The sequence below is a fragment of the Lichenostomus cassidix genome, chromosome 3 (assembly GCF_008360975.1).
Source record: "Lichenostomus cassidix isolate B80296 chromosome 3, HeHo_3.0, whole genome shotgun sequence".
In the NCBI taxonomy this organism is placed as follows: domain Eukaryota; kingdom Metazoa; phylum Chordata; class Aves; order Passeriformes; family Meliphagidae; genus Lichenostomus; species Lichenostomus cassidix.
The window spans coordinates 78,384,440-78,397,545 of NC_139483.1; the positions used below are offsets into that span (position 1 = coordinate 78,384,440).

Genomic DNA, 13,106 nt, shown 5'->3' on the forward strand with positions numbered 1-13,106 from the left:
CAACTCATTTTCAACCTAAATCCTACTCCTACCACTGAACTGTAAGGTGTTTAAAACTTTTTTATGATTTTCTTCTTCTGCCATGTCACCCCTTGCCCCATAACTTTTAAACGTGTAATAATGCAAAGAATGAAAGAATGGGAAAGTACCTCAACTTGACAAAAGCAGTTATGGTATTTTCAATGTAATCCTACAAAGGAAAAAAAAGCTATAAGGTAGTGCTTATATGAGCAATTGTTTTGTGTGTTAAACATGCTGCTTTTCAGCCAACCACAGAATATTCTATTGAAGAAATGTACTGGAAGCACTCATCTGAAGATTTGAGTACTTTGTCTTGCTTGTTTTCTAAGTCACACAATTTGCTTTGTGATATACCTTATCAACACCAGCTCACAGACAAATGTGGAAAACTTGCAGGAATCACACAATCATTTAGGTTGGAAGAGACCTTTAAGATCATCAAGTCCAAGCTTTGAACAATCACCACCTCATCAACTAGACCATGGCAGTAAGTGCCATGTCCAGTTGTTTCTTGAACATACCATTGGATAATGACTCCACTATCTCCCTGGGCAGTCCACTCTAATGGCTGACAACCCTTCCCATGAAAATATTCTTCCTGGTGTCCAACCAGAACCTCCCCTTGTGCAGCTTGAAATTATGTCCTCTTGCCCTGTCACTGGTTGCCTGAGAGAACAGGCTGACTCCACCTGGCTACATCCTCCTTTCAGGCAGCTGTAGAGTGAGAAGGTCTGAGCCTCCTCCTCTCCAGGCTAACAACCCCAGCTCGCTCCTCAGCTGCTCCTCCTGTGACTCTCTAGACCCTTCACAAGCCTTCTTAACCTCTTCTGGACTCCCTCCAGCCCCCCTGTGTCTTTCTTGTAGTAAAGGGGCCCAGAACTGCACACAGCACTTGAGGTGCAGCCTCACCAGTGCTGAGCACAGGGGAACAATCCCTGCTCTGCTCCTACTGGCCACACTATTGCTGATACAGGCCAGGATGCTATTGGCCTTCTTGGCCACCTGGGCACACACTGGCTCTTGTTCAGCCACTGCTGACCAGCACCCCCAGGTCCTTTTCCACTGGACTGCTTTCCAATCAAAATGTTTTGTGCCTGCTTCATCACATCACATCACAAGCAATAAAGGTAAATTACAAAAAAAAAAAAAAAAAAAAGCCAACCAGACTGCCAGCAGCTCCATTTTAACATCCACATTAAAGCTGGGACGATTCGAAATGCAAACAGGCAGACCATGAGCATTGCTGCCTTCAAAAATATTTCTACTTGTTAATATAAATGAGCCTTGATTTTAGATGATCAGTCTTGTGGCCATCACTTTAGGAATGTATTATAAAATTTATAATCTGCAACGAGTCTTTTGAGTATTAAAACAATATAACTAAAACTTAAAAGATACATTCCAGGCACTTTTAACAAATTGCATCTAGATTAGAAAGTTGAAGAAATGTCAAATGACCTATTGTTGCTGAGCTACTCACTCAAAGCAAGTTGTGAGTAATAACAGATCTATTCAAAACACCAAAAGAAATCCGAGGCTTTTGGAAATATGACAATTAATCCTAAATTACATCCAAAAAATCCTTGAAGTGCCTGAAGTTTTGAGAGCCAGTCCTGGGGAGAAAAGGCAACTGCTTATCTCAGCAGATAGTTCACTTTGGAACATCGAAAACATCCATTTAACTCCACTATAGATACCAAATTATGACTGCTCTCAACTACAATCTGTGGCTAGCACAGGTCTTTCCCATGAGAATTTTTCTTCTGTGTTTTATAAACAAAGATAAAGTTTGGATGTTATTAAAAACAGTGTCTCGAGATTTGGACAGTTCAGGCCTGGCCAATCAGGCCTAGGGGGAGGTTTCTGACTGACCAATCTGGGTGACCTCTGAAAAGTCTATATAAGTTGGAATCAAAATAATAAAGTTCTCTTTTCTTGCCACGCTGAGAATCTGGGTCTTTTTCTCTGCTAGCGGCTCAACAGCGACAACAATCTTCTGAAATAACTTGTGACTTACAGGCAAGAACTGACAACCAGATCCCTTGCTAACTTCAAGTCCAATAAACTGAAGAGGAGCACTGAAGAGATGACAGTTCAGTTAAGCACAGCCAGTCACTGTCAGATAGCAATTTTAACCTTTCTAAAGGGTATCATTAAAATATTTTCCATGTGAATAACCACACAGATGGAAATAACCTCATTTAACACTATTGCAACCTGTCAAATATTCTTAGGTATTTTTGACTCTGGTATGTGTGCTGTCATGTTTTTATCTTCAAACTGTCTCATAACAAGGGATGCCTGACATCAGCCATGTGGTCACATGGGAAGTTTTCTGGGAGTCCAAGACTCCATGGCTCTGTTTTGAGTTCTCAGCTGGCATGCCAAACTTGTGGAAACCTTTTTTTTAGAACATTATTAACTGAAAATACAAAAAAAAAAATGCAGAAATACATAAAGTAATGTAAAATTATTATTTTTTATTATTTGATGTAAATTTTGTATTTTACCAAAGGTATCTTTCTTCTTTGTTTACAAAGCCAAAAATGTATCTGGATCACTTGCAAGTCAAATAGAGACATCAGATGAAAAGGAAAATTTTTCAATGACTGATTACCTGAGTTACAGTGCAATATTTAATTTCAGACAGTATTGCTCTTAAGACTTTTTACAGTAAGAAATAATAAGCTTTATCAAGTCAAAACCTTACTCAGAGCTTGTCATAAATTTAAGAATTCTCATGAACCAACAACATGAAACACCTGACATAATGTATACTATACTTTTTTGCTTGCCTCTACAATAAATTAATACCCTGGATGATTTAAGTATTCTCAAAAATATTTACAAAAAGAAGATAAAACACAGTATAAAAATTTGTTTTCAAAGATATGCTTCTTCCAAGAAACAGTTTGGTACCAAGAATGAAATTTCAAGTCTTACAAAATTGCTTCTCACTTATTTAAATTCATGAAGATAAATAAATAACACTGAATTATACAAACACTGATATCCTCATATGGGTTTATGCAGTAAAAGCATGTATCTCTTCTTGGGAGTATCCAAGATCCTTCAGATATCTGAAAGTCAGAAATCAAGTAGGTAATATTAATATTTGAAACTCAAAACCCACCACAGACACAGAAGCAGCATAACTTCAACACCACTTCCTTATTTTTATTCAAACATGCATAATGAACTTTATCCCTGCACATACATTTAAAAAAATTCAATGTCCAGGAGCTCAGATATACTACATAAACTTTTTGGGTAATGAAAAGAATTTCTAAAAATAAATACAGACATCATCTGAATTATCTCAGATTTCTCAAGAGGCAGGATAATTATTGGCCAATACACTTTGACTTCAGTAGGACTGCAGAAATGCAAATTATATCATATTGGTTCAATATTTTGAAGCTGGACAACAGAAAGTTAGAGGACCTTTTATCTTTAAACAAGCATATAAAATAAGAAAAATATTAGGTACAGACACAAATAAATGCATTAATTTAGAAAATAATTGAGAAAAATGCTTGGGATAGAACAACTGCTTTGAATTTTACTTCTGTAACTTAATTTATCAAGCTAATACCAACAAAGAAAACTTATTTCCTATTATTCCAACTTTTCTGTAAACATAAAATTAAAAGCAGCATTTAAAACCTGGGGAAAAAAGGTCACTGTGAAAGAGTTGCTTTTAGAAAGTTTTGGACAACTTACTAGAACTCATGAAACATACATATTGCTGATACTTACTCAGCTACACGAATATAAATATACTCCTCAAGTATGGTGCAAGGTGTTTTTTTCTTAATTTCTTTTTTTTGTTTTGATTGTGTAAGTTTTCTTGCCAAGCAGACAACATAACGTTTTTGAAAGACTACCAAATCAGAAACACTCCAGCTCATTAGGTTATTGAATTTTTAAAAATTCATCACTTTCCAGTTCATCATTTAAAATACTCACTGTACTCCTTGTTCTGTAAAAGGTGCTGGACCACAGATGCAGATAAGGACTTTGGAGTCTCTTCTGCTTCTTTTCACAAACTCAGAGAGAAGCGATGAAGAAATCTTCCCCTGTTTACCCACCCAGTCTTTTGTTGGTTGTGAAAGAATGAATTGAACCTCAAACCTGGTAAGCAGAAGAATATTTCATAAATATTACCTCTGATTATAAATCTGCTACACAAAATGCTAGTGACCAAGACACTGATATTTCCTATGATTACCTTTCTGTTCTGCTCAGCATCCCACTGCAGTATCAGATCTCACAGATACTTAGTCATTCCTACTGATCAAGTCTATCAAATCACCTCCAATATTGTGCACTTATTTAACCAAGTCTTTCAATGTAAAAAATTCTAGGTTTTTACCTAGAATTAAGGTGAAATTCTATTTCACCTTACAGAAAAACCAGCTGGGATCAACTGGGATACCTAAGCACAGATTTTACTGCTCCATTATTCACTTATACAAATGTTGGTGTAGCTCAATACACAACTAGTGAGATAAGAATGCTTGGCCAAACTAGTGAAAATGTCAGTACAATTTCAGTAATGAGAAAATACTACAGCTGGTTTCAAAAACTCATCAAGAGAATAGTAACTGAGTAAAAACCAAGCACATCTGTATCTGAGGCTCCTACTGAAAGGGAGAAAAGGCTTTTACTGTAAATTTGCACAATGTCTAGACTACAAAGCTTTGAATGTGCCAGACAATGCCAGGGTACGAAACAATATTGATTTTTCACTTCAGTGTTGTGAAGGAACAAGTGGTTTTAACTGAAAAGAATTCAACTAAGAATTAACCGTAAACAAAATATATATTTATCACAACAAATCTAAGCAGTGACAATTTATCCGGTGATAACAGCAAGGGAACTGAAATTAAAAGGTAACCTGATAATACTGTGGCTCCTGACAGAACCACTGCCTGCTCAATTAAGCTGACATTACATGCACACTATTTGCATTTTAATCTGCAATTACACTGTAACTGAGGGGAAAATGAAACAATTATTAAGAAAAAATGAAAGTAATGAGCCTATTTAAACTTTGAATTTCTACATACATATTTTTGTAACAAGTGACACCCAAAAGATTTTTGTAGAATTTCTCTAAATTCAGAATTTTGCATTATCATTCTCTCTCTCTTCTGTGCTCCTCTGCATATCTGTATTTTCTATTGTTAAGGTTAAGGCAAATTTTCTTCTTGCATCAAAAAGCTTCTCAGTTTTAAAAAGCATCTCATCTAACATATCATCTCCAATAACCATCTACTAAATACCGTTAAATCAAATCCCTGGCTTCCCATGGGACCTACAGAACGTAACAACATAGCTTCTGCTGTGCATCTGTGGCCAATGGATCTCCTTCTACTCCCTAGGTCTCATTTAGCTGAGAGTTCACAGAATCACAACCTGTCCTTGTACCTTGTGCTGTTAGTCTAAGTCCCAAGATTTGTTCTATACACAGAGATGTTACAAGTTGCTCTCCACAGGACTTTTAATTACCTTTTATCTTTAAGAGCTAATTGCTCTAGTTGGTTTCTCCAAAGTATGTCATCCTCTGTTTTGTTGAAGAAGATCAGCTTCACTGTCCTTAAAAAAAAAAAAAAAATTACAATTAACTGCAGATTGGTTGTTAAAGAATCAGAACTTAATGCACCATACAGTCCCTTTTTACTTACATCTTGTGTTTGTTTTCAGATGCATTATAAGTCAAAATGAGACACACTGAAAAAGCTTCGGAAAACTTGCCTGGTATAGACAGAACAGCCCCAAATCAGCTAAGCTACATCTTTAAATATAAAAATCATCTTATTCAGAAGCTAGAATGTGTCAGAAATCTAGATTCTTTACATGTTTCCCAGGGCTCACTTCTCTGGAAACATGGAAAACAAAGCCCAGTACATTAATGTGGTGCTCTAAATGGTGGCACAGTGCACCACAGCATCAAGTGGGGAAAAAGTCAATAAAACGTGCATAGGAAAGCCATGCATTTTGTTCACTGGGCACAAAAGTAGAAACTGCTTATTTGGAGAATGTTTTGAGACACCCTTACTGGTACCCCCCAGGGCAGACAAATGTATCTGCTGAAGTACTGCTCATCATTGCAAAGAAAAGAAAATTCCAGACCTGGAACAAACTGGTCACAGTTTTACTGGAAATAAGGGAGAACACAGCTAAAATGAAGAAGTGGAAATTTAGATGTTATCCCCACCAGTGAAGAAACGCTGGTTGAGAGAATGATGACAAAAATTTAGACAACAAATAAGAAGCTTCATCAGCCCTTTGGAAAGGAATAGGGTGAATCTAACATACTGGAAACTACTTCAAGGCATATAGATTTTAATAAACTAAAAAAAAAAAACAAGCTGGTATGTAAAGTCTTGTTGTTGTTGAGCAGCTAGCAGAGTAAAGAAGGCACCAGTTCTCAGTGGCAAGAAGGAATGACCTTTACTGTTTTGATTTCATCACATATATAGAGTTCTCAAAAGTCACCCAGATTGGTCAGTCAGAAGCCTTCCCCCAGGCCTGATTGGCCAGGCCTGCACTGTCCAAGTTCTGGGACACTGTTCCAATGACATCCAAACTTTATCTTTATTTATAAAACACAAGAAGAATTCTCATGGGAAAAGCCTGTGCTAGCCACAGCGTCTTATGAAAAACTCTACAGAAAGAGGAGTTAGAGACCCTTAAAGGAGGTTAACACAGAGGAAGAAGAGGAAGTTAAAAATTCACCTTCCAAACAAGAATGATGATGAACGTGGGATACTTTATTAAAAGTGAATATGAGAAGAGTGGTAATTTAGGAATGAAAAGCTGGAGACAAAGCTAGATACAACTATTAAGGAGAATCAAGAATAGATTACAAGCATCCTATACTTGAGAAGAGCAGTAACCCTCTGCCTAGTGTTTAGTGCCTTGGTACTTCCGTCTTCTTTTAAGAAACATACCCACATGACTGCAGTTATATACAACCAGTAAAAGGAGCAAAAAAACCTCATCTTAAAAAGGAAGCATAGAGGATCAATATTCTTTTATAGTTAATACTTTGGCCAAATACAATTTGGCCTGTAAGAGAGGAAACAAAGCTGAAGAAAGAGCATCATGACTTGATGCACAAAAGGATAGTGCAGCTATGAAGGGAACAAATCATTTTGCCAATTTACAGTAGGCAAGAAATAGACTTACAAGATAATAGGCAGACTTTGTCTAGACAGTAAGAATGAAAATCCAATTATCCAAGCCCATTACACCAAATGCTGCCCAGGGGAGCTGCAGATTCTCCAGCGCTCACAGTGCAGCCCCAGAGGTTCAGCAGCACTCGCCCAGCACTCCAGACAGAGGTTGCTTCAGCACCTTCAGGTGACAAATCTGTCATTGCACAGATTATTCCTCAGCTTTCTGCAATTCATGTTCTAGCATATGCAATCCAAGCTTATGGCAACAGTTACTTTGCAAAGTAAGATAATTCTATGCAAATGATATTTATATTTTTCATACACACAGACACACACAGACACAGACACACACACACACATATCTTATAAACACACATATCTTATAAACACACATATATTAAAGACACTCTGGTAGTACTTTCCCAAAAAATAAACTGAGGGTTAAAGAGCAAACATAAGGCCAAGAAACTAAATTGCCTAGAACAGTCAGAAAAACAAAGGTGTGAAGTGTCTGCATATAAATAGAATCTGTCTCAGTTCAAGCCATTCCAGCACCTAACCAGCCTCCACAGCAAGAAGGAAAATTTCATTGACTAATAAGGAACTGAATTTCCTTATTAGTCAATGACACGAAACTGCACCCTAAACTGACACTGAGTTCCTATATATAATTATTCTGAAAAGAGCTAAAAATGTGTTCCCAAGCACTTAGTCAGATGGCACACTCATCTTTTGGATTTGCAAAGCCAGTCAGCCACTTTTTATTTGCTACTGACAATATAGGACATTTTGGAAGAGCCAAACAGCACAGTCTCTCTGATCACAAGACACGATTATATGTAATGGCTAAAATATAAACAATATAAGAATAGTGTCTGGACTTAGCATTGGGTTTTTTTAGAAACAAACTTTTGCAGTACATGTCATCCTTTGTAGCTTTAGCATGAAGGTCAGTGTACAATTAATCTCCCTATGTTGTTTCAAAAGCAGAAGTACTCATTCTGGTGCTCTGAAGGAAATAACAACCTGTTCCCTTGACCAGGAAAAGTAATGTTTTCTTCTGTAGATTTTACAGAGCACAGAATGCATTTGCAATACACATCTTTTCATGCATATGAATATACTTAACACTTATATAAGTGACATATAAGTCTTTTGTGAAAACTGGAACTCGTCTAGTAACAATGTGTTACTGCTGCTTAGCAGGTGAAAACCATAAGCTAGTTATTCTAATGTATAACAGAGAAACTATGATTAAACAGTTGTAGCCTCCAACAGTCAAAAACTCAGTATCTACACTGAAAAATTTCAATACTGGAAAAAGACATTTAAATATGAAGCTAGTTAAAAAAACTCCTCAAAGGTTCTACTCAGTGAGCTCATTTGTACCGCAATGAAAGTCCAAAATGCAAATCAGTCCATTATATTGATGGTAGCCAATAACCAAATATATGCAAGTTGCCTAAGCTTCTGACAGACTCCTCCCTAAAGCATGCCAGTTTTTGGCATATGTTGAAGAAAAATGCTTTCACACCATTTTATTTTGTTAATTGTTTTATTAACACTGAGGCTTGTGTGTCAAGAAGCCCACATACCTGAGACAGCTAACTTTAGTCAGAGCGAAATTCAGCAGCTTAACCATTGGTGTGAAGCCTGTGCCTCCTGCCAATAAAAGGAGATCTTCTGAAGTTTGAATTTGCGACTTCTTGAAGTTGCCTTCAGGATTGCTGACAGAAATATAGTCTCCTTTGTTTAAAAATAGAAAAATTTAAAGGTAAATATTAATTTGATGAAAACAAGCTAATTAGCATTCTGATTTTTAAGGGCTGTTTCAGATTGCCTTCATTTTTGTAATATTAGGGTGTCTTTCAGAAAGGTACTATACACTTCGCATAAGGATCATTCTTGTTAAAAGAAGAGATATACAATTAAAATGTTTTTTCTTTATGGATTTTACACAGTAAGTACACAAACACATGCAAGGCAGTGTTAAAAGTCTACCTCTGTATCTGAAATGGAAAAGGAAGTGCATCTTAAATCCCATAAAACAGACCTACTTTCCTTATGCAAAAGTATAAGAAGTTGTTCTCAAAGTATATGAAATCAAAGCCATCAACTATAATGCGTGATACAGCTCACATGCATCAGTCAGGAGAGCTTTCTGCAATGGAAAACTCCTAGTTACAGTGAGGATAAGCCTTCACATTCAGGGAATGGAGAATAAGGTTTAAAAGAAGTTTTAAGTATGTCCCAGTGTATAAGCAGGTAAACAAGAAGAAAATCACAATACTCAGACAGTGAATCTTTAAAGACAATACAATTGCTGCAAAACCAAACACAAAACCCTCTAACATATACCTACCAATCTGTAGGCGGTCAAGTGCCTGTGTGAACAGTCCATGGGAATAAATTTTAATCATTAAATATATATGCACACCATCATGGTGAGATGGTTCTTGGAAATCCAGTGGCAAAAAAGGCAATACAGGTGTGTATGGTTTTATTACCTCTGTCCCTAAAGAGTAGACAGAAAGACAGCTCAAATAATATGAAAAATACATCCAGATACTACACACAAATATCAAAATAAAAAAAGAGTAAATAAATAACCTGCGTATACCATAAAAATAACACCATCCCATGCTTTTATGCAATTTATTCATTTCCAGTGCACCAGTTTTTATTACAGAATTGGAAGCCTTCTACTTCCAATTAAAAACTTGAGTATGTTATTTCCATGCTACTTAGCAATTCAGGACACAGGATGAAAGGATCTTGAATCATCCCAAAGAATATGAAAATCATTTCATAATGATAAACATTTTCATTAATTTTCAAGTACCACAGCTTGATTTATTCTAAATTTAAACAGCAGAGTTTTAGTACTGCGCAATTATATTTTCTTGCAGTATCATTTCAAAAAGCTATTGTATAATGATAGAAAGATCTCAGGAGTTGGACACTAGTAAAGAATTAGGCAGGGAGGAGGAGGGAAAAAAAGTTTTCAATAAAAGGATGTTTAAAAATTCTTCTGAGAAGTCTCTACCATGCATAGTGCAATTCAAGTGGAGTGACCAGTATAACTATTAATATGCAAATTTTTGAAAGTACACTTTATAATAGTAAACTGGCTATTTCTTTGACTTTCCATTTTCTTTTTTTAAGTTCACCTTTTACAAAATTTTGAGGAACAGCACATAAATTTACTTTTCAAGACACATTCCTGTCATAACCTCATGTTATCATTAATATTGCACAACTACAGTGTAAAGCACTGTCACCATGACTACCATATATCCCTCAGAAGAAGAAAAAAATAAAAGGCAAGATTGCAACAACACTCTCCTCATTTCAAAAATGCTGCAAACTAAAAGAAACTAATGACACATAAAACATATACAATGAGCTTCCCCCACTTCAAAGATGAACAGCACTGCTTTGATAGAGAGAATGTTTTAAAGGGAGAGTTGAAAGTAGAGACAGTAAGGTCACCAGTAAATGCCAGCTATCTCAGTAGTTAGCTTCCATTAATATTAATCCAGTCAGTTCATTATTAAGCACTGATTGTGATCCTGGAAGCAGAGACTTGCTAACAACAAGCAAGGAATTAGGGGCCATGGACTTGGCATTTTCCCAAGACTATGAAAAGGATTTATGTAAATATATCCATTACTACATTCTCAATTTTCCTTACCTGCAATAATTTGTTTGAGGTAAACATGTTGTCCAGTGGGAACATGGAGATGTGTGCCCTTAGGCAACATTAAGCAGAAGAGTTTGGTGTCATGGGTAACTTCTGTCTTTGAAACCAACTTGCATTTTCTGTAGAACAGTCCTAAAACCAGGATTTTACTTGTTAGTTGAGTCTCAATCTATCATTCTGTTCTTACACATCTTTCAGTAAGAGAGAGAAGCATAGGTATTTCCCTATATATTTATAAAAAGACTATAAATAAATTCTTCTTGTATAATTACTTATAATAATTTTTATAATTTTGGACTAAGGACTCATTTATAACCTTACTTTAAGAGCCCCTGACTTGCTGTCTGGGAAGAAGCAGAAAAGCACCAAAAACTATCAGAAAACAGAACCCCTTGTACTACACTGCACCTGCACTGAGTTTCCCGTACAAGTACAGCATGGATACACAGACCAAAACCAGCTGGTGGAATGCAAATGAAACAAATGATGCCAGCACAGCACCACACTCCTCAGCAATACACTATCCACACCCGCCCAGCACGCTGAGGGAGGTGAGTCTGCACCTCTGTTCTGTTCTTGTGAGACCTCACCTGAGGTACCATGTTCAGCTCTGGGGTCCCCAACATAAAAAGGATGTGAACCTGCTGGAGCAAGTCCAGACAAGGGCCACAAAGATGACCAGAGGGCTGGAGCACCTCTCCTGTGAAGTAAGGCTGAGAGAGTTGGGGTTGTTCAGCCTGAAGAAGAGAAAGCTCCAGAGAGCAGCCTCAATAAAGATGACCAGAAGTAATTTTTCCTCCTCCATCTTTTGATGACTAGTTTTCAGCTACGGCTTTGTTTCAGCACTGCGGTACTTTAGCTCTAAGCTGGAATATCAGTGTGGTCACAGCACCACACTGCCTAAACAGGTTTGTAACTCAAGGGAACTTTCAGGGGCTATCAAGTACTAGAAGCTCAGCTCTGCAAAGAATTTTAAAAAAGCAAGCAAGCAAGCAAACAAACAAGCAACAAAATCCCATGAGCAGCATTATCCAAACTTCATACATCCAAAACAAGCCAAATAATAATTGAAAAAAAGGCAGAGACAAGAAGTCACTTTCATACAATAATCCCACCATGTCATTTGCCATTTTCAATGTAGAATTTGTGACCAGTCCCACTGGATATTTTTTTGTAAAGCCTCTCAAAATTTGACAGGTTCATGTATGAGAATACTTGAACATGACACCCTTCTAACAACACTTTCTACATTGGAGCAATTCCAGTGAAGTAATGTTTCTTTTCCCCTTTTTTCATGGCATTGAAAACTACTCATGTTGCTCACATAAATAGCTGAGCTCTGCATGAAACAGGATGAGATGCAAAGGTAATTCCAACTAGGCATTACCGTGAGGATGGTCTGGTCGAACACTGGGGCAGCTGCTCAGAGGGAGCCTGTCCTTGGAGGTATTCAAACCTTGACGGAACAGCTTTGACCAGGAGGTTAGATCAGATGACTTCCAGAGCTCCCCTTCAACCAAGTCAGTCTACCCTTCTTACATTTCTTAAAGGTCTTAAGAGTTAGAAGTAGAAGCACTTCAATCTCTTGTGTTTTGCCACTGCACCAGCAGATGCTTCTTTACTTCCTAACTTCAATCTCATGTTGATTCTCTTTTGACAGAAATGGGCTACCAGAAATTCTCTAATAACTATGTATCACTTGTGCGTGGTCTAAATCCTTATGTGAGTCACAAGTCTTTCTTGAGTCAACACAACAACTCTTCTTAAGTGAGTCTTGCCTGAAGGAAGGCCTATGCAAGCTTCCAGTGAAGTTTCCACTGAATACAAACCAAAATGTAAAGGAAATTCTAGCATTGCTGCAGCTCAAGTGGTCACTGCCACTGCTTCTTTGCTCTGTCTTCCAACAGCACCAAAGAGAACCCAAAGGCAGTATGCCTGGTTGAAATTTATGCTTAACTAGGGCTACTGTTACCAATTCCTGGACTTAAAAAACAACCACAAAAGAAGCTTTAGAGGGGCTCTCAATAAGACAGCCCGTCCACTCTCCTTGCCCAGTGATACACAAGAGTAATTCAAAGACCAGGTTGAGTATTTCAGTAATTTCACCAAGTGCATTACCATTTTTCAAGTAATTTATCTGTACTGCAGTCTCCTTATTCCAGGATTATTACCCCAAACATTTTGCTCTTTTCAGA

The 13,106-nt window shown here is 37.1% G+C and overlaps 1 protein-coding gene across 4 annotated transcripts in view; it reads right to left on the reverse strand.

The window, feature by feature from the left end:
- Positions 1-2,481: 2,481 nt before the first annotated feature.
- The window catches only part of CYB5R4 (cytochrome b5 reductase 4), a 32,591-nt gene continuing 21,966 nt past the window's right edge, over positions 2,482-13,106 (reverse strand). For all 4 annotated transcript variants that reach the window (XM_085056425.1, XM_085056424.1, XM_085056423.1 and 1 more), the window contains 6 exons: positions 10,903-11,043; positions 9,571-9,723; positions 8,804-8,954; positions 5,536-5,622; positions 3,991-4,155; positions 2,482-3,101 (listed from right to left, as the gene is read on the reverse strand). In XM_085056425.1, coding sequence (XP_084912551.1) covers positions 3,047-3,101; positions 3,991-4,155; positions 5,536-5,622; positions 8,804-8,954; positions 9,571-9,723; positions 10,903-11,043 — 752 coding nt within the window. In that variant the 3' untranslated portion in view covers positions 2,482-3,046. The remainder of the gene's footprint in view (positions 3,102-3,990; positions 4,156-5,535; positions 5,623-8,803; positions 8,955-9,570; positions 9,724-10,902; positions 11,044-13,106) is intronic.